This window comes from Notechis scutatus, chromosome 1 (genome assembly GCF_049901735.1).
Source record: "Notechis scutatus isolate UNSWTSFEM ecotype Mainland chromosome 1, rNotScu1.2, whole genome shotgun sequence".
Classification (NCBI taxonomy): Eukaryota; Metazoa; Chordata; class Lepidosauria; order Squamata; family Elapidae; genus Notechis; species Notechis scutatus.
Genome location: NC_142009.1, coordinates 146,128,938 through 146,151,935, shown reverse-complemented (window position 1 = coordinate 146,151,935; position 22,998 = coordinate 146,128,938). Strand labels below are relative to the sequence as shown.

General features: G+C 49.5%; 1 protein-coding gene across 1 annotated transcript; it reads left to right on the top strand.

The window, feature by feature from the left end:
* Nucleotides 1-223: 223 nt before the first annotated feature.
* TLX3 (T cell leukemia homeobox 3) lies at nt 224-11,441 on the top strand. Its single transcript, XM_026668414.2, has 3 exons — nt 224-644; nt 2,418-2,661; nt 11,061-11,441. Exons 1-3 carry the CDS (start codon nt 224-226, stop codon nt 11,269-11,271), a joined length of 876 nt encoding a protein of 291 aa, XP_026524199.1. The 3' UTR covers nt 11,272-11,441.
* The last annotated feature ends 11,557 nt before the right edge of the window (nt 11,442-22,998 follow it).

Below are 22,998 nucleotides of genomic sequence, written 5' to 3'. Positions count from 1 at the left end.
AAACTGAAGGTTTGGTTCAAAAAAGATGACACAGAGTCTGTCGGGCTGGACCACTCTTGGCAAAGTTTCAGTGTGACATCTATACAAACCAGGACCTTACATGGATCTACTGTAAAAAGGAAGGGAGCGTTTTTATAGGGGAAATTCTTGCCGGGGTTTTTTTTTTCCTCTCCCTCTCTCCCCTCTCCCCCCCGATTGAGCCAATATTTTCTATTCACCAAGGATGGATCAGCCAACGAACACGCAGACACCGCATCAACACGAGCCCATCAGCTTCGGGATTGATCAGATTTTAAATAGTTCTGATCAGGAGACCCCTTCCCAGCCCGCCCCCCGAGGATCAGACGGCGGCACCAATTACCTGGGCAGCCCCGTGAGCAGCAGAAGCGGCGGCCCGTACCCTTCCCTCCCCGGCGCCTTTGCTGGCATCGGGGCTCCCTTCGAAGACTCTGGATCTTACAGTGTGAATCTCAGCTTGGCTCCATCTGGCGTGATCCGGGTGCCAGCGCACAGACCCATCCCTGGGGCAGTGCCACCTCCAATTTCCAGTGCCATCCCAGCCATGCCAGCTGTACCCAGCCTTGGCAGCCTCAACTTCCCTTGGATGGAGAGCAGCAGGCGGTTCGTCAAAGACAGATTCACAGGTAAGTGGAGGCGGCGGCGGCGGCGGCGGCCGGGCTGGCGAGCGATCTCAGGTAGACAGTCGGTCGGTGAGGTTGGGACTCCTGCGCGGAGGAGCAGGCGGGCGCGAGAGAGAAATTGGCTCTTTCACGGTCTTTCTCCGGCGGAGAAAGGAGAGAACGGTTGTGTAAAAAGCCGAAAACAATATAAGGCGCGTGATGCTAGGAAAATTGGCCGACCGGCCATTCTGCCGGCTTTCCTAATTTTTTCCTTTTCCCTGGCCAATTGCTGAGCATATCCAGGCGTGAAAAGTGGGATCTGTTTGGGTGGTCCTGTTTCAGGACGACAAAAGGGATTGTTTTGAGTTCTTCCGGAGATCGAGTGATCTTTCCTTCTCCCCCCCCGCCCCCAAAAAACTAACACGATCAAGGGAGGAAACCTTAAATCTCGCCGTACTCAGAATAAAGAAATCCTCGAGACGATTTTCTCAGGCCTGTCGTGGAAGGGCGAAGGAAGGCGAGTAAATGGCTGTGTCTAATCCGATTACAGCATTAGCACTAAGAGATGGGCGAGGACGATAAAGAGAACAAAAGAAATTTATGAAGATTTAAGTACTTCCAATGAAAACAGGATTAAGCCAATTAGGACGGGGGAAGCAGGGGGTTAAGTGGATAAGGTTAGCTTCACCTTGCAAAGCGGCTAATCAGACCACAAGTTCTGAGTGTGCTGTGTCACTTCAACACAATTTACATTTGTGGGTAAAAGGGAGAAGTTACTATCAATAACTTCCATGGTATGTATTTTTTCCAAGAAGAAAATATACGGGAAATCCCTAAACCCTTTATTATATTATTATAATATTATAATAAAGGATATGATATAATTAATTATTTTATTTTATATTATGTTATATCATTTTATATTATAATTATTCAGAAGAAATATGCATAATAGCTAGGATGGATTTGTAGACACCTTTAGAATTACTGGCTGAGTTCGATTTTCCGCTGCAGGAACCAACTATTTTTCTTCCCTCTCCAATATACTTCATATTCCGAGGCGTGGGACACCAGAAAACAAACGAAACAAAAACAAAGCAGGCAAAACGCGATTAGGTGGCCTTCTTTTCCCTTTTCGGAGGCTGGAGAGGAGAACTTTTCCGTCTCTTTTCATTTCCCATGGCCCCCAAAGCCTCCGTTTGGCTTTGCCCTTGGAGCTCGAGATCATCGCTCTATTTTTTAATTTAAAATTAATAAATACGGGTTTCTGTTTTCATATTACCCCGATTTTTCTGCGGCACAGCCTCTAGGATTAGACACACACAGAGAGTCAGTCTTCCATATTGTAGGTCTTTAATCGATTCGGAATTGCTTCGCTTCCCTCCCCAACAGCACCACCAGCCGGGCTGACACAAGGGGCGGGACAAGCCACCCCTTTCGCCCCCCGCCCGAGCACATGGTGTCGGCGGGGGCGGGCGGGGGGAGGGCTGTCACCTGCCACCGAGCATCCAGCCCCTCCGCCCAACCCAGCCCCCCCACCTCCTCCCAGCCGTGGGTGCTGCGGGCCGCGGGGCTTTCCGAGAGGCTGCTCCGGGTCACTCCCCGAGTCCGCGCCTCTCCAGAGTCACTCGCTGGCCGCCTTAAAGGGGGCTCAGGAGAAAGCAGCCAGCGACCCTGCCGCCTCCAGCGGCTACAGGTTTAAGGACCCCCCTCTTGGGCCGGCGCCACTCTCCATTCCCCCACCCACCCCAAATCCGGCGCCCAGCCTGGCTGACCCGGTGTCCCTTTCTGTCGCAGCAGCGGCGGCGCTCACGCCTTTCACGGTGACGCGGAGGATCGGGCACCCCTACCAGAACCGCACTCCGCCCAAGCGCAAGAAGCCGCGCACCTCCTTCTCTCGGGTGCAGATCTGCGAGCTGGAAAAACGGTTCCACCGGCAAAAGTACCTGGCCTCGGCCGAGAGGGCGGCGCTCGCCAAGTCGCTCAAGATGACCGACGCCCAAGTCAAGACCTGGTTTCAGAACCGCAGGACCAAGTGGCGGTGAGTCCCGCGGACGCTGGGCCTGGGATCTACCGGGGTGAGGGTGGGGTGTGTGTGTGTGTGTGTGTCGCCGAACAGGGGGAGCGGGTTGGGCCTTCTCGGCTTCCTCCTCCTTTCGCTCCCTTTGCAATCCTCGTGTAGACGCGACACAAGGCCTGGCACCTTTTGGGAACACTTTAGGCCTGGCCCATGGTCCACTCTTTAGGGCAACCCGTTTGGGAGCCGGGTTTGCCCCACCTCCTCCTCTTCCTCCTCCTCCTCGCATTGGATCCTCGGAGCGCAGTGGCCTAAAAAAAAACCTGCTTGGCCGGAAGGGTGTCTTGCGGAGCTGAGCAAAGGGTCGCTTTAGTACAACGGCCGGTTTGGGTTGTTGGGTGGATGATCCCACAAGATCATCCCATCCAGAGTTAGGTGATGCCAGGCAATCACGAGCACTTCAGTATAAACCACGTTCACAGAAACCGCGGCTTACTTAGCGCGCCGAGCCCGCGAATCACGGGAAACATTCTCTTAGGATACCCTCCAAGCCTGGTGCGCCGAATCCCCTCACCTTCCTCCCTCCCTCCCTCCCTGGGAGCCTTAGTGAGGCAGTAAAAGAAAAGGGCCTCGGAAAGAGGCTTCTGGAAACCACGGCGAGGCTGACCCAAAGTCGGGCCGCGGGCCTTTTGCAGGCCCAGATGCGCGTTTGCTTGGACCTCTGCGGGCCCAAGAAGCACAGAGGGGCGGCGGGCAGCGAAAGCCCGTTTGCTTTTCGACTGAGGATGAAAGGTTTGGTGGCTCCTACGGATCAAACCGTCCTTAAGCGCAGGGCGTGTAATACCAGGTTGCCCCTCTGGATGAGCGTTGGCTTTTCAAGGCTTGGGGGGGTCTCGGGAGGGGAAGTTGAGGGAGGAAAAAGACGGCGTCCATGCGGGATGCCCAGGGCAGTTCTTGAATCTGACCCGCACAACCTCACCATAGGAAGTGCTACCACCAAGCAAGCTTGGCACAAACGGAGCAGGTGCGTTTAGTGGGATCCGGAGCGGCCTCGGTTGAGCGCGCAGCGTAAAGACCGGCTTAAAGACGAATGCTTAAAAAAATAAAATAAAATCCCCCCTTCGGAGATCAGCGAGCCACTCCCGGCTGAGAATCGATCTTCCCTAACATTTAACGGGCCTCTCCTGAATCCGAGGCAGAACAAAGCTGCCGTTGTTCCGTTTCAGGGGCCCGGAGGCCTAGCTGCCCGTGGAGAAGCTGGGAGGCTGGGGGCCAACAGGCCTGTTGTGGGTGGCTCCCTGCCCCCGAGTATCTTTCTTACTTGATCCGGCTCCCTCGGTTCTTCTCCGCGCCCTCCAGAGAGAAAGGATCGGGGGTGCAGAACCTGCGCGAACGTGAAACCCGTGTCGAGAGGAGAGACGTTCCTTGTCCACCCATCGTTTTTTCTAACCCGTTTTCTCCCAAGGCAAAGGAGGGGGGGGAGGCAAGCCCTCGCCCGACCCAGCGTTGCCAATTCCCAAATGGCCAATCTCCAGCTTGGTGGTAATAATAATAATAATAATATCTTGCGACGATATCCTTAACACCATTAACCCACAAACACCTGCCTATCACGGGTTATCGGGAAGGACTCGATAGGTGGACAAAAAGGGCCAAACCCAGTTTAAATACCTGGCTTGACTGCGCGACGAACTATCACAATAATTTAATTAAACTTATTTTATCTGCCGCAGCGACTCTGGCCCAGCAACTTTCCCAAAGCCACGAAAAGTTAGAGCGCTGTCTTCGGCTATTGTTCCTCGGCTGGAAGGCGTCGGTCCCGGACGGGAGTTGAAAAAAAAACCCACTATCTTTTCCCTGAGGTTTTCCAGCAAGTGCAATCCCAGGCGAAGCGATTTCAACGATTTTGCGGCCTTTTGACTTCGTGGGCTCCGCTTTCCCAAGTCTTTTTCTCCAGAGCCTGAGGATCCCAGCCTGCAAAGGAGTGGGAAGGCTCTGGATCCCTCTCGCGAGGGCCTTTTTGTCCACGTCTGCAGCGGAATCTCCCCAAACAGCAAGCCCCTATTGCCTCCCCCATCTCAGGCCGGTCCAGTTGCAAACCCGCCGCTGTTTTTGTTTCTGTTTTGTTGTGTACTGCGGAAAAGTCCTTTTCTCGTGTTTCGGCTGAAATCTCGGATGAAGTAAAAGCCAAGGATAAAACGGGCGCATGCGAATTATTGCTGTCGATAGATAACTCTCCCCTTATGCTAATATTACATTACTCTCCCCTTATGCTAATATTTCCTTTAATATTACATGAAATGCTAACGCTGTTAAGCTTCTACTAATGCGGGTTTTGCTTTTATGTACTTATGCCTCGTTTGCTCCGATGCCGTTTTTGGTTTACCCATCTCCATTCCTGGCCCAATTCTCTGGCCAAAATCCAGAAGGGCCCTGAGCAGCTGCGACTTTGCGGGGACGACCCAGGCGGCGTTTCCACTCGAAACCTGCTTGGATCAAACTCTTCTCGGCGGGTTTCTACAGAATCCACTTCTTTAGTTCTTCTTGGCTTCCGGAGTTTTTTCTTTCTGTGTCTTTTGGGCGATTTTTGACTTCGCCTTTCTCCCCGCCTCCCCCCCTCACCTGCTCTATGTGCATATTGGGTTTTTTTCTTTTTTTCTTTTCTGAACTTACTTTTCTTCTTGCAGACGTTGCATTACCAGACGAGGGAACGCCATCAGTGCTCTCCCCTGGGAAGTAGGGTTGGTGACTGCTTGTCTACGTAGTAATTTGCCCTACCGGCGCGTGCATGCATTTTATTCGGTGTATAAAGCCGTCTAACCGCAATGCCTTTCCAAGTCGGTTTCACTAACTTACAGAAGCCGAGGACAGGGATTAGTTCGGCTCAGGTATAATTGGCAGGCTTCAATCTCAGAAGTGAACGGGTGCGTGCATCCTGTAGCGTTCAGAAAAAGCGCAAGCCGCTCAAGAGACGGAGGATCGGGGCGGGAAAGGAAGGAGCCGCAAATCACGCGAACCTTCCCCTGACCGTCGTCGGAAGTCGACCCGAAAAATGGGCGTTAGCAACCCAGGGCCCAAGTAATCACGAGGCCTCGTTTACGAACCATTTAGAAATAGGGGAGAAGAGGCATTCAGGTAACTCTCTCGTTCGTTTCCCACGTCCTTCCTCAGCAACAGTTCTCACGGCCGGTCTTTGCGAGCCTCCGATCGGGTTTTAGACAGTCGCGGGGATAAAAATAAAATAAAAATCGTCGGTCGATTTTGCTGGCCTGATTGGGAATTGGAAGACAAACGTGTTCGAAAACCAGCTTGCCCCTCTCCCGTTTTTCGGTCGGTGGTTCTATTTTCGGACTTCGTTCTCTTCTGCGTAACCCTTGTTTAATTTTAGTCCAGCTTCTGGTCTACCTTGGAAAATCTGTTTTACCCTCCGGTTTCATTTTTGGCAGATCCACGCATTTATTTTATTTTTTTGGGGGGGTCGAATTCGGTCAGGCTGGCGCAAAGGTGGGGAGAAGAACAAGAACCTCGGGAAAGCGGATCGGGCCTGGCGGTCCTCGGGGCTCCGAGTCTGAAGGGAGACCCTCCGAAGACGCTCCGTCCCCCCTCCTCCTCGCCCAGGGCTAACAGCAATTGTGCCCAACGAAAGGGATCGGTCCATGGCCAAGTAAATATACCACGGTTGTCTCGCGTGACCCCGATCCTCAAATCGCTCATTTGTCTCTGATGGCAGAAAAAAAACCGGTTTACTACTACTACTACTACTACTACTACTACTACTACTACTACTACTATTATTATTATTATTATTATTATTATTATTATTATTATTATTATTATTATTATTATTATTATTATTATTATTATTATTATTATTATTTATTATTATTATTATTATTATTATTATTATTATCATCATCATCATCATCATCATCATCATCATCATCATCATCATTTCTCGCCTTTCTGAGAACCTTGTAAGGAAACTGCGACGAATATGATGCAGCAGCATTCCCACAAAATTGAAAGCCCCCGGGGTTTGGTTTGGAAAAAGCCAGTTTTCGACATTTTTCCCCCCACTCCTGCCTACGCGAACACGCCGCTTTCAGTCCCAGCCTTCGTTGTTTTGATCCGGGACGGAACGTCTAGGTTTGCTTCCCGCCAGGGAAAGGGTTCTTGGGGACAGGAGGCTTTTAACGTCCGATTCAAAACCCGTGTTTTTTGTTTTCATATGCGCATGTATTTATGTATGTGCGTGTGTCTATGCATGCGTGTATGTAAACACAAACACACACTGCCCTTTTCGTGTTTATGCGTGCGCCGCACTACGGACAACAAGTAAAACGTGATTAGATGAAAAAGGGACCCAAGAAAGGAATTGCCTTTCCCTCTTCTCCCCACAATCTTCTGATTGGATCCCAGGATTTTTTAAAAAAAACAAAAAACCCTACGCGCCTTGCCTGGGGCGCCATGCCTCAGTTTCCCAGGCCACCGAGACTTTACCTGGGAAATACTTTTCCGAGGTACACAAATTCGGGGAAGCCAGACTCATTATTATTATTATTATTATTATTATTATTATTATTATTATTATTATTATTATTATTATTATTATTATTATTATTATTATTATTATTATTATTAATATCATTATTATTATCATTATTATTATCATTATCGTTATTATCAAAAATGACAGTATACACAGCAAATGAGATGCTGGGTTTCGTATCACAAATCACTAGCCGAACACTTCCCAAGCGTTTAGGACTCCTCCTCCTCCTCCTCCTCCTCTTCTTCTTCTTCAGAAGAAGAAAAAGAAGAAGAGTGGTAGGTTTTCATTTCCAATTTTTTTTTTCCAGCGGAGTGGGGGAGGGGAGAGGACAAGATCGGATTGGAGGGAGGGTCGATGTACCAGCCAAGGAAACCTCAACAAAGGACGGTGGCGAACGACCGCGTCGATTTTGTTCACCGGCTTTTCGGGAAAGGGAATAAAATCGGATGCTCTCAGCAGCCGCCGCGATTTTTGTGCTTCTGCAGCGGAGAAACCCTGGGTCACTTTCGAAGTTTTATGGGCCAGGAACTAAAGCGCTCATTATTTCGGAAAGGGGGGGGGGAAACAACACCCGGCTTTCGCACACCATAGCTCGAGGAACTTTGGTTTATTAAAACTTCTTTTGATCATGCAGCTGAGTTTATTCCGCGGCCTTCTTTCGCACGACACTCTGATCCGTAAAACTATTCTCCGGGCTGCTTTGGTTTCTCTACGTTTCGGTTTTCATCCACCTTTGAATCGCCTTGAAGTTAGAAACCCTCGCGCAGGCCGGGCTTAAAAAGGTTATAAAGTAAATCCGGGCCGCCTTTCCAGGTGTGCGAAAACGATCGCCCCCATCCCCAGGCCGTCACTACGAGGGGCCCCTGTGGACGGTTGGGTCCCATTGACCTAATGAGAATTCATCGACCCCCTCCCGGCCTCCCACGGTGCCCCTTCCCCCCACCAGCTTCGGAAACTGGGGTGCGGGGAGGGGAAAAGTAACTTTCTCATCGCGAGTTTTCTGTTTCCTCGCCTAGCCTCCTCTTCCCCTCCTCCTCTTTCCCCTCCTCCTCTTCCCCTCCTCTTGCTCCGCCTCTTCCCCTCGTCCTCCTCTTCCTTCTCTTCTTCCCCTCCTCCTCCTCCTCTTCCCCTCCTCCTCTTGCTCCTCCTCTTCCTCTCCTCCTCCTCCTCCTCTTCCCCTCCTCTTCCTCCTCCACTTCCCTCCTCCTCCTCCTCTTGCTCCTCTTCCCCTCCTCTTCCTCCTCCTCTTCCTCCTCCACTTCCCCTCCTCCTCTTCCCCTCCTCCTCTTGCTCCTCCTCTTCCTCTCCTCCTCCTCCTCCTCCTCTTCCTCCTCCTCTTCCTCCTCCACTTCCCCTCCTCCTCCTCCTCTTGCTCCTCTTCCCCTCCCTCCTCCTCTTGCTCCGACTCTTCCCCTCCTCCTCCTCCTCTTCCCTCCTCTTCCTTCTCTTCTTCCCCTCCTCCTCCTCCTCCTCTTCCTTCTCTTCTTCCCCTCCTCCTCCTCCTCTTCCCCTCCTCTTCCTTCTCTTCTTCCCTCCTCCTCCTCCTCCTCTTCCCTCCTCTTCCTCCTCCACTTCCCCTCCTCCTCTTGCTCCTCTTCCCCTCCTCTTCCTCCTCCTCTTCCCCTCCTCCTCCTCTTGCTCCGACTCTTCCCCTCCTCCTCCCTCCTCTTCCCCTCCTCTTCCTTTCTCTTCTTCCCCTCCTCCTCCTCCTCTTCCCCTCCTCTTCCTTCTCTTCTTCCCCTCCTCCTCCTCCTCTTCCCCCCTCCTCTTCCTTCTCTTCTTCCCTCCTCCTCCTCCTCTTCCCCTCCTCTTCCTTCTCTTCTTCCCCTCCTCCTCCTCCTCTTCCTCCTCTTCCTTCTCTTCTTCCCCTCCTCCTCCTCCTCTTCCCCTCCTCTTCCTTCTCTTCTTCCCCTCCTCCTCCTCCTCCTCTTCCCCTCCTCTTCCTTCTCTTCTTCCCTCCTCCTCCTCCTCTTCCCCTCCTCTTCCTTCTCTTCTTCCCCTCCTCCTCCTCCTCTTCCCCTCCTCTTCCTCCACCTCTTCCCCCTCCTCCTCCTCCTCTTCCCCTCCTCTTCTTGCTCCTCATCTTCCTCTTCCCCTCCTCCTCCCCTCCTCTTGCTCCTCCCCTTCCCCTCCTACTCCTCTTGCTCCTCTTCCCCTCCTCTTCCTCCCCTCTCCTCCTCTTCGCCTCCTCCTTCTCCTCTTCCTCCTCCTCTTGCTCCTCCTCCTCTTCCCCTCCTCTTCCTCCCCCTCCTCCTCTTCCCCTCCTCTTCCCCTCCTCCTCCTCTTGCTCCTCCTCTTCCCCCTCCTCCTCCTCCTCTTCCCCTCCTCTTCCTTCTCTTCTTCCCCTCCTCCTCCTCCTCTTCCCCTCCTCTTCCTTCTCTTCTTCCCTCCTCCTCCTCCTCTTCCCCCTCCTCTTCCTTCTCTTCTTCCCCTCCTCCTCCTCCTCTTCCCCTCCTCTTCCTTCTCTTCTTCCCCTCCTCCTCCTCCTCTTCCCTCCTCTTCCTTCTCTTCTTCCCCTCCTCCTCCTCCTCCCTCTTCCCTCCTCTTCCTTCTCTTCTTCCCCTCCTCCTCCTCCTCTTCCTTCTCTTCTTCCCCTCCTCCTCCTCCTTCCCTCCTCTTCCTCCACCTCTTCCCCTCCTCCTCCTCCTCCTCTTCCCCTCCTCTTCTTGCTCCTCATCTTCCTCTTCCCCTCCTCCTCCTCCCCTCCTCTTGCTCCTCCCCTTCCCCTCCTCCTCCTCTTGCTCCTCTTCCCCTCCTCTTCCTCCCCCTCCTCCTCTTCGCCTCCTCCTTCTCCTCTTCCTCCTCCTCTTGCTCCTCCTCCTCTTCCCTCCTCCTCTTCCCCTCCTCTTCCTCCCCTCCTCCTCTTCCCCTCCTCTTCCTCCTCCTCTTGCTCCTCCTCTTCCCCTCCTCCTCCTCCTCTTCCCCTCCTCTTCCTTCTCTTCTTCCCCTCCTCCTCCTCCTCTTCCCCTCCTCTTCCTTCTCTTCTTCCCCTCCTCCTCCTCCTCTTCCCCTCCTCTTCCTTCTCTTCTTCCCCTCCTCCTCCTCCTCTTCCCCTCCTCTTCCTTCTCTTCTTCCCCTCCTCCTCCTCCTCTTCCCCTCCTCTTCCTTCTCTTCTTCCCTCCTCCTCCTCCTCCTCCCTCTTCCCCTCCTCTTCCTTCTCTTCTTCCCCTCCTCCTCCTCTTCCCCTCCTCTTCCTTCTCTTCTTCCTCCTCCTCCTCCTCTTCCCTCCTCTTCCTCCACCTCTTCCCCTCCTCCTCCTCCTCCTCCTCTTCCCCTCCTCTTCTTGCTCCTCATCTTCCTCTTCCCCTCCTCCTCCCCCTCCTCTTGCTCCTCCCCTTCCCCTCCTCCTCCTCTTGCTCCTCTTCCCCTCCTCTTCCTCCCCTCCTCCTCCTCTTCGCCTCCTCCTTCTCCTCTTCCTCCTCCTCTTGCTCCTCCTCCTCTTCCCTCCTCCTCTTCCCCTCCTCTTCCTCCCCCTCCTCTCTTCCCCTCCTCCTCCCCTTCCCTCCTCTTCCTCCCACTCCTCCTCTTCCCTCCTCCTCTTGCTCCTCCACCTCCTCCTCTCCTCCTCCTCCTCCTCCTCCTCCGCTTCCCTCCTCCTCCTCTTGCTCCTCTTCCCCTCCTCTTCCCCTCCTCCTCCTCTTGCTCCTCCACCTCCTCCCTCTCTTCCCCTCCTCTTCCTCCTCCTCCTCCCCTCCTCCTCCTCTTGCTCCTCTTCCCCTCCTCTTCCTCCCCTCCTCCTCTTCCCCCCTCCTCCTCCTCTTGCTCGTCCTCCCCTCCTCCTCTTGCTCCTCCTCCCCCCTCCTCCTCTTGCTCTTCCTCGCCTCCTCCTCTTGCTCCTCCTCTTCCTGATCTCTGTGTTTGGCGTCCGCAGGAGGCAGACGGCGGAGGAGCGGGAAGCCGAGCGGCAACAGGCGAGCCGGCTGATGCTGCAACTTCAGCACGACGCCTTCCAGAAGTCGCTGAACGAGTCCATCCAGCCCGACCCGCTTTGTCTGCACAACTCCTCGCTCTTCGCGCTCCAGAACCTCCAGCCTTGGGAAGAGGAAGCCGCCAAGATCCCCCCCGTCACTTCCTTGGTGTAAAGAGGGTCGTCCGGGGCGGAGGGGCCCCGGGAGGAGAGGCAAGCGGCCCGCCCTCCGCCTCTCCCCGCATGACCCGAATACCGCAACGGAACGTGTGAATGGGGGGGTGGGGGCGCCTGGAAGAAGGGGGAGAGGAGAGGCCGCGTCTCACACACCCGTCTCGCTGCCCGGCTGGGCTCGGACCCGGGCGGGAGCCGTCTGGGGGTCCTCGGCGCGGCTGCGAGCATTGCGGGCGTGGGACGCTTCTCTCGGCCCGGGACCTCCGCCCTCGCCCTCCGGCTCCAGCAGTTTGGACGGAGCCCGGCCGCCGCGCCCCTTCCAGCTCCAGGCTTCCCCGACAGCCAGAGCGAACTTCTCCAAGGTTCGTTGAAGGGAAAGGAGCCGAGACCCGCGGTGCTTTCGCCCGTGACTTTCGCCCGGTCGACAAACGTGGCCATCGGACCCTTTGACCCCGGGCTGGGAGGAGGCGTCAGGGTGCACGAGAAGAAAGCGGAGACCGCTCGCTTTGTCTTCCTCCGGCGGGGTTTGCTGGGGGTGGGTGGGGAGGTTGAAGTGTGGGGGAAGACCTCGCCGGAGGTCCCCCCCCCCCCGCGAAGGCCTGTTTTCACCCGAGGACTCTGGAGGTGGCTCTCGCCTCGCCTCCCAATCCCGTCGCTTAGGGTCCATTCGGGGGTGGGGAAAAACGAAGAAGGAATAGAGAGTCACCTTTTTTAAAAAGTATTATTATAATTTGTAAGAAATGTTAATAGTTTAATTTATTGAACGCACCAAGATGCCGCGCACTGTTAATATATGGAGGTAGGGGGAGAGAAAGACTGGATCTTGGGTTATTTATATGGAGACCAGAACAAACACAAAAAAGAAGTGTGTGTGTGTGTGTGAGAGAGAGAGAGAGAGAGAGCAAGCATGAGTGTTGTGTGTGTGTGTGTGTGCGCGTGTGTGAGGGGTAATTTTTGGCCAAGGCTGGCCTTTACCTTGGATGGTCAATCCCCTGGCTATCCTGCCCCCTGGAAATCATTCTGCAAAGGAGTATATATATAAATATATATATTTATTATCTTAAGGACAAACCTGCTGCAGTGAAAAAGCAAGCCACCTCCAGCTGTCCCCCCCAAAAAAATCCTGCCAGTAATTTATTCAACATGGTAATAAGGGCTCCCCTTTCAAAGAAATCCCAACCTCTCTCTCTCTTGCAGGAAAATGAACATTAACGTGGAGTGGGGTTGTTGAGGGAGATGAAAGAGGGAAGGGAAGGAAGGAAGGAAGGAAAATAAAATTGGTTTTAAAAGCATCCTTGGCATGCTATAATGCCCATTGCCCGACCCAAACCCACTACAGAGAAAGCGCCTTATGTTTCATAATACTAATAATAATTATACTGACAATTAAAATAACTACTAAGGAAAGTTGGGGTTAATCCAGACCATGTATAATACTTTGTACTTGCTGAAATGTGTAAATAAATGTTTTCTTTAAAAATGTTCCTAGTCTGAGCTGTTAATGAATAAAGGCCCGAGGAAGCTACCTCTGGAGTGCCTTCATAGGTTCTGGACTTGAACTCCCATCAGTCTCAGCCATCCGCCTCAGCCATCATGGCAAACTGCGAAGGACTATGGGAGCTGCTGCCCAAAGTGTTTGGAGAACAGCCACTTCCCTTTCTTGCCAACCACGGTCACTTTTACCATTGGTGGCGATGGTTCCAGGTAATGGGAGCTGGAGTTCATCAATGCCAAGGGAACCTATCTTTGAGTCTGCTGTAACTGGCAGCCGCTATCCAAGGCATGGTGGCAAAGGCTTTTTCCATCACCTTCTGTGCCTGGTATATACTTAGGAATAAACCTGGGACCTTACACAGGCTTATGGTCTCTATGTCTCAAGATTTATGAGTGACCTAAACTCTTAAGCCGCTCTAGTTTTCCTCTTTTTCTGGAAAGAGGCAGAAGATTCTTCTGAGTCTTCCACAAACCTTTCTCACCTATGGCCTCTTCTGTAGAACTGAGCGTGAAAGACCAAACCAAGTTCCAACTTACTCCCAACTAAGTATTTGTCAATAAGCTGCAGTTGAAAGTGTTTGTCCTGACATGCGCCCACTGCAAGACATCGTGCTGTTTGAGATAAATAAGGATAATCCATGAACAAAAGCCTGATAAGGATGTCAAGTAAATGTTAACTCATGGTGAGGATGGGCTATAAGCTTCTATAGCAGCTGGCTTTGATGAAGGGGATGATGCAGGATGGACCATGAAGTTTGGCAAACCTTAGTCTGCCCCTGGTTCCAGTAGTTTATCATTGCTTCCTTGTTCCGTATGACAATTCATGATTAATCAAACAGCCTAAGGAGCCTTTCTCACATATGCTGCCAGCCCTTGGTGTCATTTTCCTAAGTTCCCCATATGTTGGGGTTGAATCTGGAGATACGGCCGGACAAACAGGACCTGTATTTTGAAGGTGAGCTATGGGTGATACCAGAAGAAGCTGATGGGGGTGTTCAATTCCCATTGTGTCATCTGATCCTTATACCGCAGAATCAGAGCTTTCATCTTCTACCCAACCATCTTGAGTACTCTTACCAACAATCTTGCCTCCATTAGTATTCCTGAGAAATGACTAACTCATGAGGACGGGTGCGAAGGGGGGGAATATTGATTTTCACAGCCCTGGAAGGGTTCCATGAAGCTCAATCCAGCTCTGGCTTCACAACAATCCAGAACGATTGCACACCTCTGTGGTAGGCCCCGATTGTCTTCTGGTTTCTTAGCAGAGAGATTCAATTGGCTATACGATCAGCCCAGATCTTCTCTTCTTGAAAGGTGTAAGAGCCCTCCTTTTTTTCTCTCTCTCCAACAGATGGACTATCACACCCGAGGCAGTGAAATACAAGAACACCAGCATTACCTCTTTTGAAAAAAAAAGCAAAAAAAAAGCAGGTGTACGTATAAATTATTCATTCAGAATACAGGAAAAGAGGGTGCACCAAGTTAAGACTGGACTCTTTGTCTTAGCCTAATGACTATTCTGTCTCTGGAGTCATTCCTCAGCCTGCAAGTAGTAGGGGCATCACAGGACTGGATGCTCCTTTAAGTGTTTAAAGAACAAGCTTGTCATGGAGGAGACTTGGCTGTAGCTTTGCCTTTCCCCCTTAATTTGGCTTCTCTACCAGGCTCCAACAGGCCCAGCAGCGATCATGTGGCTGCTGCAGCTGCGTTGTACAGGGAAGCTGATTTCAGCCATGCTGTAACGGTATCTGGGAAAGACTTTGGGTCTGTGCGTGAAAGAGATGTTCTCTAGGAAATGATCAGATTTTTAAAAAGGTGTGTGTGTGGGGGGGCATAGTCTGTAACTGTGTAATGGGCAAAGGCAGAGAAAGGGACCCTTCCTAGCATTTCAGACTGTAAAAGGGATGGCAGGAGATTTGACTTTCAGACTTCCAAGATTCTATTCAGGTAGCCTTAGCATAAAGTATAGTTAGCTCATCAAGCCACGTTTCCTGCCTATTCAGACTGGGAAGGCAGACACATGCTGGACCTATCAAAAAGATGCCTTGAGCTATTGATGGAGGTGTTGGGAGTGGAAGTCCAATTCAACAAGAGGGACCAGATTGGTGGTATTGCACCTTTGAGCAGGAATAGAGGAAGAAGAACGGGGTGTGCGTGTGTGTGGGATCTCTTATCTATTTTTTTTTTTTTCGTCTTGAAGATGACTCCTGGGATACATTGGGCTTCTTCTCTTGGTGACTAAACTTCTCTGGTGTTGATTTCCCTTTAGGCATCCCTGTGAGAGGAAAAGGAACAAATCCCCCAAACCAGTGGTGGATTTCAATTTTTTTTTAATATTGGTTCTGTGGGTGTGGCTTGGTGGGCGTGGAAGGTGAAGGATACTGCAAATTCCCCAGTCAGAGGGGATGTTTGCAGTTTCTCAGAACTACTCAAAATTTACACTACCAGTTCCACAAAACTGATAAGAACCTGCTGAAAACCACCTCTAACCAACCTCAACCCTAACCCTAACCTCTAACCAACCTCAACCCTAACCCTAACCCTAACCCTAACCTTAACCCTAACCCTAACCCTAAGCCTAACCCTAAGCCTAACCCTAACCCTAAGCCTAACCCTAACCCTAACCCTAACCCCAACCCTAACCCTAACCCTAACCCTAACCTCTAACCAACCTCAACCCTAACCCTAACCTAACCCTAACCATAACCCTAAGCCTAACCCTAACCCTAACCCTAACCCTAACCCCAACCCTAACCCTAACCTTAACCCTAACCCTAACCCTAACCCTAACCCAAAGCCTAATACTAAGCCTAACCCTAACCCTAACCTTAACCCCAACCCTAACCCTATTCCTAATGATATCCCTATCCCTATCCCTAACCCTAACTCTAACCAACGCTAATGCTGCTAACGCTAAACCCTAACCCTAACCCTAAGCCTAACCCTAAGCCTAACCCTAAGCCTAACCCTAACCCTAACCCCAACCCTAACCCTAACCCTAACCCTAACCCTAACCCTAACCTCTAACCAACCTCAACCCTAAGCCTAACCCTAAGCCTAACCCTAAGCCTAACCCTAAGCCTAACCCTAAGCCTAACCCTAACCCTAACCCTAACCCTAACCCTAACCCTAACCCTAACCCTAACCCTAACCCTAACCCTAAGCCTAACCCTAACCCTAACCTTAACCCCAACCCTAACCCTATTCCTAATGATATCCCTATCCCTATCCCCAACCCTAACTCTAACCAACGCTAATGCTAATGCTAATAACGCAAACCCTAAGCCTAAGCCTAAACCTAAACCTAAACCTAAGCCTAAGCCTAAGCCTAACCCTAACCCTAACCCTAGTTCTTTTGTTGCTACCATTTGACTTCCAGTAAAAGATATCTTTTCTCTAATTAAAAGAGTCTAAGTATTTCTTTCTGGGATTTTGAATGGAGCACCAGCTGACATTATATCTGAAACCGAAAGGAGGTGGGCCATCTGGGAAAAAGAAGCTTTTGCAGTTCGCTGGGCCCTATTAACTTGGAGACATTTCTTGGAAGGAGCAAAACACCCATTTGAGGTGTAGACTGATCATAAAAATTTGGAGGCCTTGAAAACGCCCCAGAAGCTGTCCCCCAAACAAATTCCCTGGACACAGTACTTTAAGCATTTGAAGGCGAACAACATTTTGAAGTTAAAGAAATTTTGGATTCTCAGAAATGGAGGGGTCAACTCCAATATTTGGTTGCTTGGAAACATTTTCCCTCTTCCCAAGCTGAGTGGGTCAATGAAAAGGATGTTAGGGCTCCCACGCTTGTCATTTCGTACTAAATAACCTGATAAACCCTAAAAATATGACTATTTTTATGTTACCTGTTTATTAACTTTTATGTCTTCCTCTTTTATAGGACTAACGTCTTTTTTCTAGGAGGGCTGGATGTCAGCCTTCAAGATTTTCTCCCTTTGCTTTGCATCTTTCGGCTGTCATAAGTAACAGGGAGGGCGGAGGGGGGAAAAGTATGGGAAGGGAGCTGGAGGTGTTACAAACTAGAGCTGTATAAACTGGGGAGAGGGGAGAGTACATTCTTGCTTAGGTTTCTATTCCTTGCTTAACTTTCTCTTCTATGCGCAGCTGCAAACCTTTATCAAAGTATGCCAAGGTCAACGGACAGAAGCCTCATCACCACCTGAAGATGTCCACATGATGATATGCATAACTTTTAATTGGAAGAACCATTTGAACTATTGGGGGTGGGGACATTGCCATCACTTTGTATATGTGATTTTCGTGCCTATTTTCTCAGATTCAGAATTCTTTTGTTGCTACCACTTGACTTCCAGAAAAAGATATCTTTTCTCTAATTAAAAGAGTCTAAGCATTTCCTTTTCGGATTTTGAATGGAGCACCAGCTGACACCCTAACCCTATCCCTAACCCTATCCCTATCCCTAACCCTAACCCTAACCCTAACCCTAACCCTAACCCTAACCCTAACCCTAACCCTATCCCTATCCCTATCCCTAACCCTAACCCTAACCCTAACCCTAACCCTAACCCTAACCCTAACCCTAACCCTAACCCTAACCCTATCCCTAACCCTAACCCTAACCCTATCCCTAACCCTATCCCTATCCCTATCCCTATCCCTAACCCTATCCCTAACCCTAACCCTATCCCTATCCCTAACCCTATCCCTATCCCTAACCTAACCCTATCCCTAACCCTAACCCTATCCCTAACCCTAACTCCTCCCTATCCCTATCCCTAATATCTATCCCTAACCCTACCCTACCCTAACCCTATTTTCCTTAACCTATCCCTAACCCTAACCCTATCCCTAACCCTAACCCTATCCCTAACCCTAACCCTAACCCCTATCCCTAACCCTAATCCTAACCTACCTATCCTAACTCACCTATCCCACCCTAACCCTACCCCCCTACCCTTCCCTAACCCTCCTATCCCTATCCCTATTCCCTAACCCTAACCCTATCCCTAACCCTAACCCTAACCCTATAACCCTACCCTAACCCTAACCCTATCCCCTAACCCTATCCCTAACCCTAACCCTATCCCTAACCCTAACCCTATCCCTAACCCACCTAACCTATCCCAATCCCTATCCCTAACCCTAACCCTAACCCTAACCCTATCCCTACCCTAACCCTAACCCTAACCCTAACCCTATCCCTAACCCTAACCCTATCCCCTATCCCTAACCCTATCCCTAACCCTATCCCTATCCCTAACCCTAACCCTATCCCTAACCCTATCCCTATCCCTATCCCTAACCCTATCCCTAACCCTATCCCTATCCCTAACCCTAACCCTAACCCTATCCCTAACCCTATCCCTAACCCTAACCCTATCCCTATCCCTAACCCTATCCCTAACCCTAACCCTAACCCTATCCCTAACCCTATCCCTAACCCTAACCCTATCCCTAACCCTAACCCTATCCCTATCCCTAACCCTAACCCTAACCCTAACCCTAACTCTAGCCAACGCGAATGCTAACGCAAACCCTAACCCTAACCCAAACCCTAAGCCTAAGCCTAAGCCTAAGCCTACCCTACCCTACCCCTACCCCTATCCCTATCCCTATCCCTAACCCCAACCCCAACCCTAGCCCTAACTGTTCTGCCTCTTGCGCAGCTAGATTCATAGTTGTGCAGATGCAGATAGATAACTCAACAAAGCTTCCATAACAAAGTTCATTTATTGGTACATCAGGTATCTTCATAACTCACATTTATAACAAAGTTCTTCTTTAATGACCAATCCTTTGTATATCTGCCTTGTACGTGAAATACGGTTATCTCCTAACCCATCTCGTAGCAATAGAAGGAAGATGCCATGTGGCAGAGAGGTCAGACAAAGAATGAGGAAAACTCCCTTAACCCACCAAGGATCAATTCAGTAACCAATCAGGATTACAGATGCAGCCACGTGAGATGAACTACATTTCCCAGGATACCTTTAAGTACATTTACCATGATGCATTTCCTTAAGGGGACAGCTCACAATTCCTGAGGAATTATCCAACTCCAATAGACTGGCTGGGACAGCACACTAACCCTAACCCTTACCCTAACCCCAACCCTAACCCTAACCCTAACCCTAACCCTGACGTGCTGAATACCACCTCTAACCAACCCTAACTCTAACCCTAACTCTAACCAATGCTAACCCTAACCCTAACCCTAACTCTAACCCTGATGTGCTGAATACCACCTCTAACCAACCCTAACCCTAACCCTAACCCTAACCCTAACCCTAACCCTAACCCTCACCCTAACCCTGACCCTGACCCTGACCCTGACCCTAACCCTAACCCTGACGTGCTGAATACCACCTCTAACCACCCCTAACTCTAACCCTAACTCTAACCAATGCTAACCCTAACTCTAACTCTAACCAATGCTAACCCTAACCCTAACCCTAACCCTGACGTGCTGAATACCACCTCTAACCAACCCTAACTCTAACCCTAACTCTAACCAATGCTAACCCTAACCCTAACCCTAACCCTAACCCTAACCCTAACTCTAACCCTGACGTGCTGAATACCACCTTTAACCAAACCTAACCCTAACCCTAACCCCAACCCTAACCCTAACCCTGACCCTGACCCTGATCCTGACCCTGACCCTAACCCTAACCCTAACCCTAACCCTAATCAACCCTAACCCTAACTATAACTTCCTACTACTACTCTAAAAGGGCTGAATAACTCTTGTATGCCATCTGCCAGTTTCATTTCTATAGGTGTGAGATCGCCGGCTGGTTACTCATTGGCCCAGACTGCATGCTCCAATGCGTCCAATTCAGAGGTGGTATTCAGCAGGTTCTGACCAATTGTGGAGAACTGGTAGCGGAAATTTTGAGTAGTTCGGAGAACCGATAGTGGACATTTTGAGTAGTTTGGAATACCACCTCTGACTGGCCCTGCCCCCATCTATTCTCTGCCTCCTGTGTCCCACCTAATCGGCTGAGTCTTGTTTTGTTGCCCTGCACAGGAGAATGGAGCTGGAAAGCAGATTAGTGGGGTGGGGAGAGAGTGGAGATTTTCCAGTAACCTTCCCACTGGAGTGGGGACAGAATGGGAATTTTGCAGTATCCTTCCCTTGCCACACCCACCAAGACACATCCACCAAACCACGCCCATTAAGCCACACCCATAGAACCGGTAGTAAAAAAATTTGAATCCCACCACTGGTCCAATTCATTTTTTGTATATGGTGGGCATAACTGCTCCCCCTTCTTGCTAAGCTTCATTCATCTGTTCACCTATCCAACTGCTAATGCAGAAGAGACAGAAGAAAAAGGCATTTAATTTCTACTATCTCTCCCTCACGCCCCACCCTCTGTTCTTTCTCCCCAGCTCCAACATGCAGAATATGGATTACTGTGCATCCATTGTCAAAAGCCCTGGGAGAGCGTGCAATTTTCCCAAGACAACTAATGATTACGTGAAAGCCAAGCACCTGGAAAAATTACATTTCCCCAAAGTCCTGGTGTTAGCATGTAACGTTTCAGGAAAAAGAAAGGGAGGGGAAGAAAATGGGACAACGCGGAGAAAACAATGCAATGCCACAAGCTCTGGGCCAGGGGCTTTAAAATTATTCTGGGAGAACTAAGCACAGGTTGTCCTTGACTTACGAACACCAGTGAGCCCAACGTATCTGTGGTCGAGATATTTGTTAAATGAATTGTGTATCCATTTTACGAAAGTTCTTGCCACAGTTATTAAGTGAAACACTGCAGTTGATAAGTTAGTAAGCTGGTTGTTAAGTGAATCTGGCTTCCCCATTGACTTTGCTTGTCAGAAGGTTGCCAAAGGAGGAATCAGATAACAGATAATCAGACAATCAGAGTTGGAAGGGACCTTATAGGTCACAAGCAGGAGACCCTACACCATTTCTGACAAATGGCAGTCCAATCTCTTCTTGAAAGTCTCAAGTGATGAAGCTCCCACAACTTCCGAGGGCAAGCTGTTCCATTGGTTGATTGTTCTTACTGTCAGAAAGTTTATCCTTATTTCCAGGTTAAATCTCTCCTTCTTCAGTTTCCATCCATTATTCCTTGTCTGGCCTGCAGGCGCTTTAGAAAATAGCTTGACCCCTCCCTCCCTGTGGCAGCCCCTCAAATATTGGAAGACTGCTACCATGTCTCCCCTGGTCCTTCTCTTCACTAGACTAACCAAGCCCAGTTCCTGTAACCGTTCTTCATATGTTTTAGTCTCCAGTCCCCTAATCATCCTGGTTGCTCTTCTCTGCACTTTTTCTAGAGTCACAACATCATTTTTGTAACGTGGTGAACAAAACTGGATGCAGGGTGTATAAAGCTCTTACTAAGGCTTTATAGAGTGGTATTAGTACCTCACTTGATCTTGATTGTATCCCTCTGTTAATGCAGCTTAGGATTGTATTAGCTTTTTTGGCTTTCACATGATCTTGGAACACAGCAACGGTCATAAACGTGAACCAATTGCCAGGCCTCTTGAATTTTGATCAGGTGATCATGGGGATGCTCTATAGGTTGTAACTTTGAAAAATGGTCATAAGTTACATTTTTCAGTGTTGTAACTTTGAATGCTCACTGAATGAATGAATGAATTCTTTATTGGCCAAGTGTGATTAGACACAGAAGGAATTTGTCTTGGTGCAAATGCTCTCAGTGTACATAAAGATAAAAAAATACATTCATCAAGAATCATAAGGTACAACACTTAATTATAGTCATAGGGTACAAATTAAACAAGCTGTTGTAAGTCGAAAACTACCTGTATTTCAGATAAGGGATGCCTCCTTTGTGCAGATGTAGAGGTCTTGGGAAACAAAGATGCACCCATTATAATTGCTACCCCCTCCAAGCATCCTGTGGGAGGATCTTGCAGTATTTTAGTGAGTAGAACGTCTCACCTTTTATCTCTCTTTTTTCCTGGAGCAGCAAAAAAGGGAAACAGACAACGGTGAGCAGAAGAAAAGTGGAGGAAAGGGAAAAAAATGAGGATAGATATGAATAAAACACGTGATGTCTGTAAAATCATTCCCTTGTAAATGTGTCCATGAGCTGGAAAATCTGGAGTATTTTTTACCTTTCTTTCCACACTACACCATTCCTGTAATCTGGACCAATCTCTTGCAGCCACTTCTACATATCACTGTGCATTGTGAAAAAGGTCAAGCATATCTTTCCTTGAGCTGTGAAAGCAACAAGAGCTTTATAAATAGTGAGGAGAACGTAGCAGAACCTTCTCCAAATTGTTGGCTTGGAAATTGTATAGGGTGATATCTTTGCCGCAGCCGTTGGATCAGTGGTGGTATTCAAATTATTTTACTCCTGGTTCTGTGGGCGTGGCTTGGTGGGTGTGGCACTGTAAAATCCCCATTTCCCCCACCACCACCTGCTTTCCAGCTCCGTTCTCCTATGCAGGGCAACAAAAGAAGACCCAGCCAATCACCTGGGACTCCGATCACCCGGGACACGGGAGGCAGCGAGGAGATGGGGGTGGGGCCAGTCAGAGGTACTTACCGGTTCTCTGAACTACTCAAAATTTTCGCTACTGGTTCTCCAGAACCTGTCAGAACTGGCTGGATACCACTTCTACATTGGATGATGAAAAATATAGTTCAACACATATGGAGAGCATCAGATTTAGGGAATGTAATGCATACTTTATTTGTTTTCCATTTCCTACAAAACCTACTATGTCCTTTAACAAACAACTAGATTGTTGATCCTGAAGAACTGAAGAAGGAAAAAGTTAGGGAGCATTTACACAGAATAGAGAGATGATGTTTTCAAATGTCTCCCTTTTCTTCTTGCCATCCCCATTTTCTGTGGCAGGAATTAGATCTTTCAAACTATAAAGGGGGCTTGTGCTTCTTAAGCACTTGTAACCCAAACATTTCCCCAGGTGCCTGAATTCCAGGCCTCTTGCAATCAACTGCATTTCTTTTGTTTCATTGATCACTGGATCTCTGCCATCAGATCCATCTCAGACAGGATGTTTCTCGCTGGAGAAAGTAATCTTTCAAGCCCAGATGTTTTAAAAAGATTTTGCCTTTCTGTAAATACTGTTTAACTCTTTCCTCATCAATATTCTCTTGTGTGTATAGTTTCCCATAATAGTCTCGTATGATTTCCTTCTTCTCTTTACTACCATAGCAAACTTGGCCTTGGTCATCTATTAATTGCAATATTTTCCTTGATTCTTTCTCCTTTCTCAATTTATATGC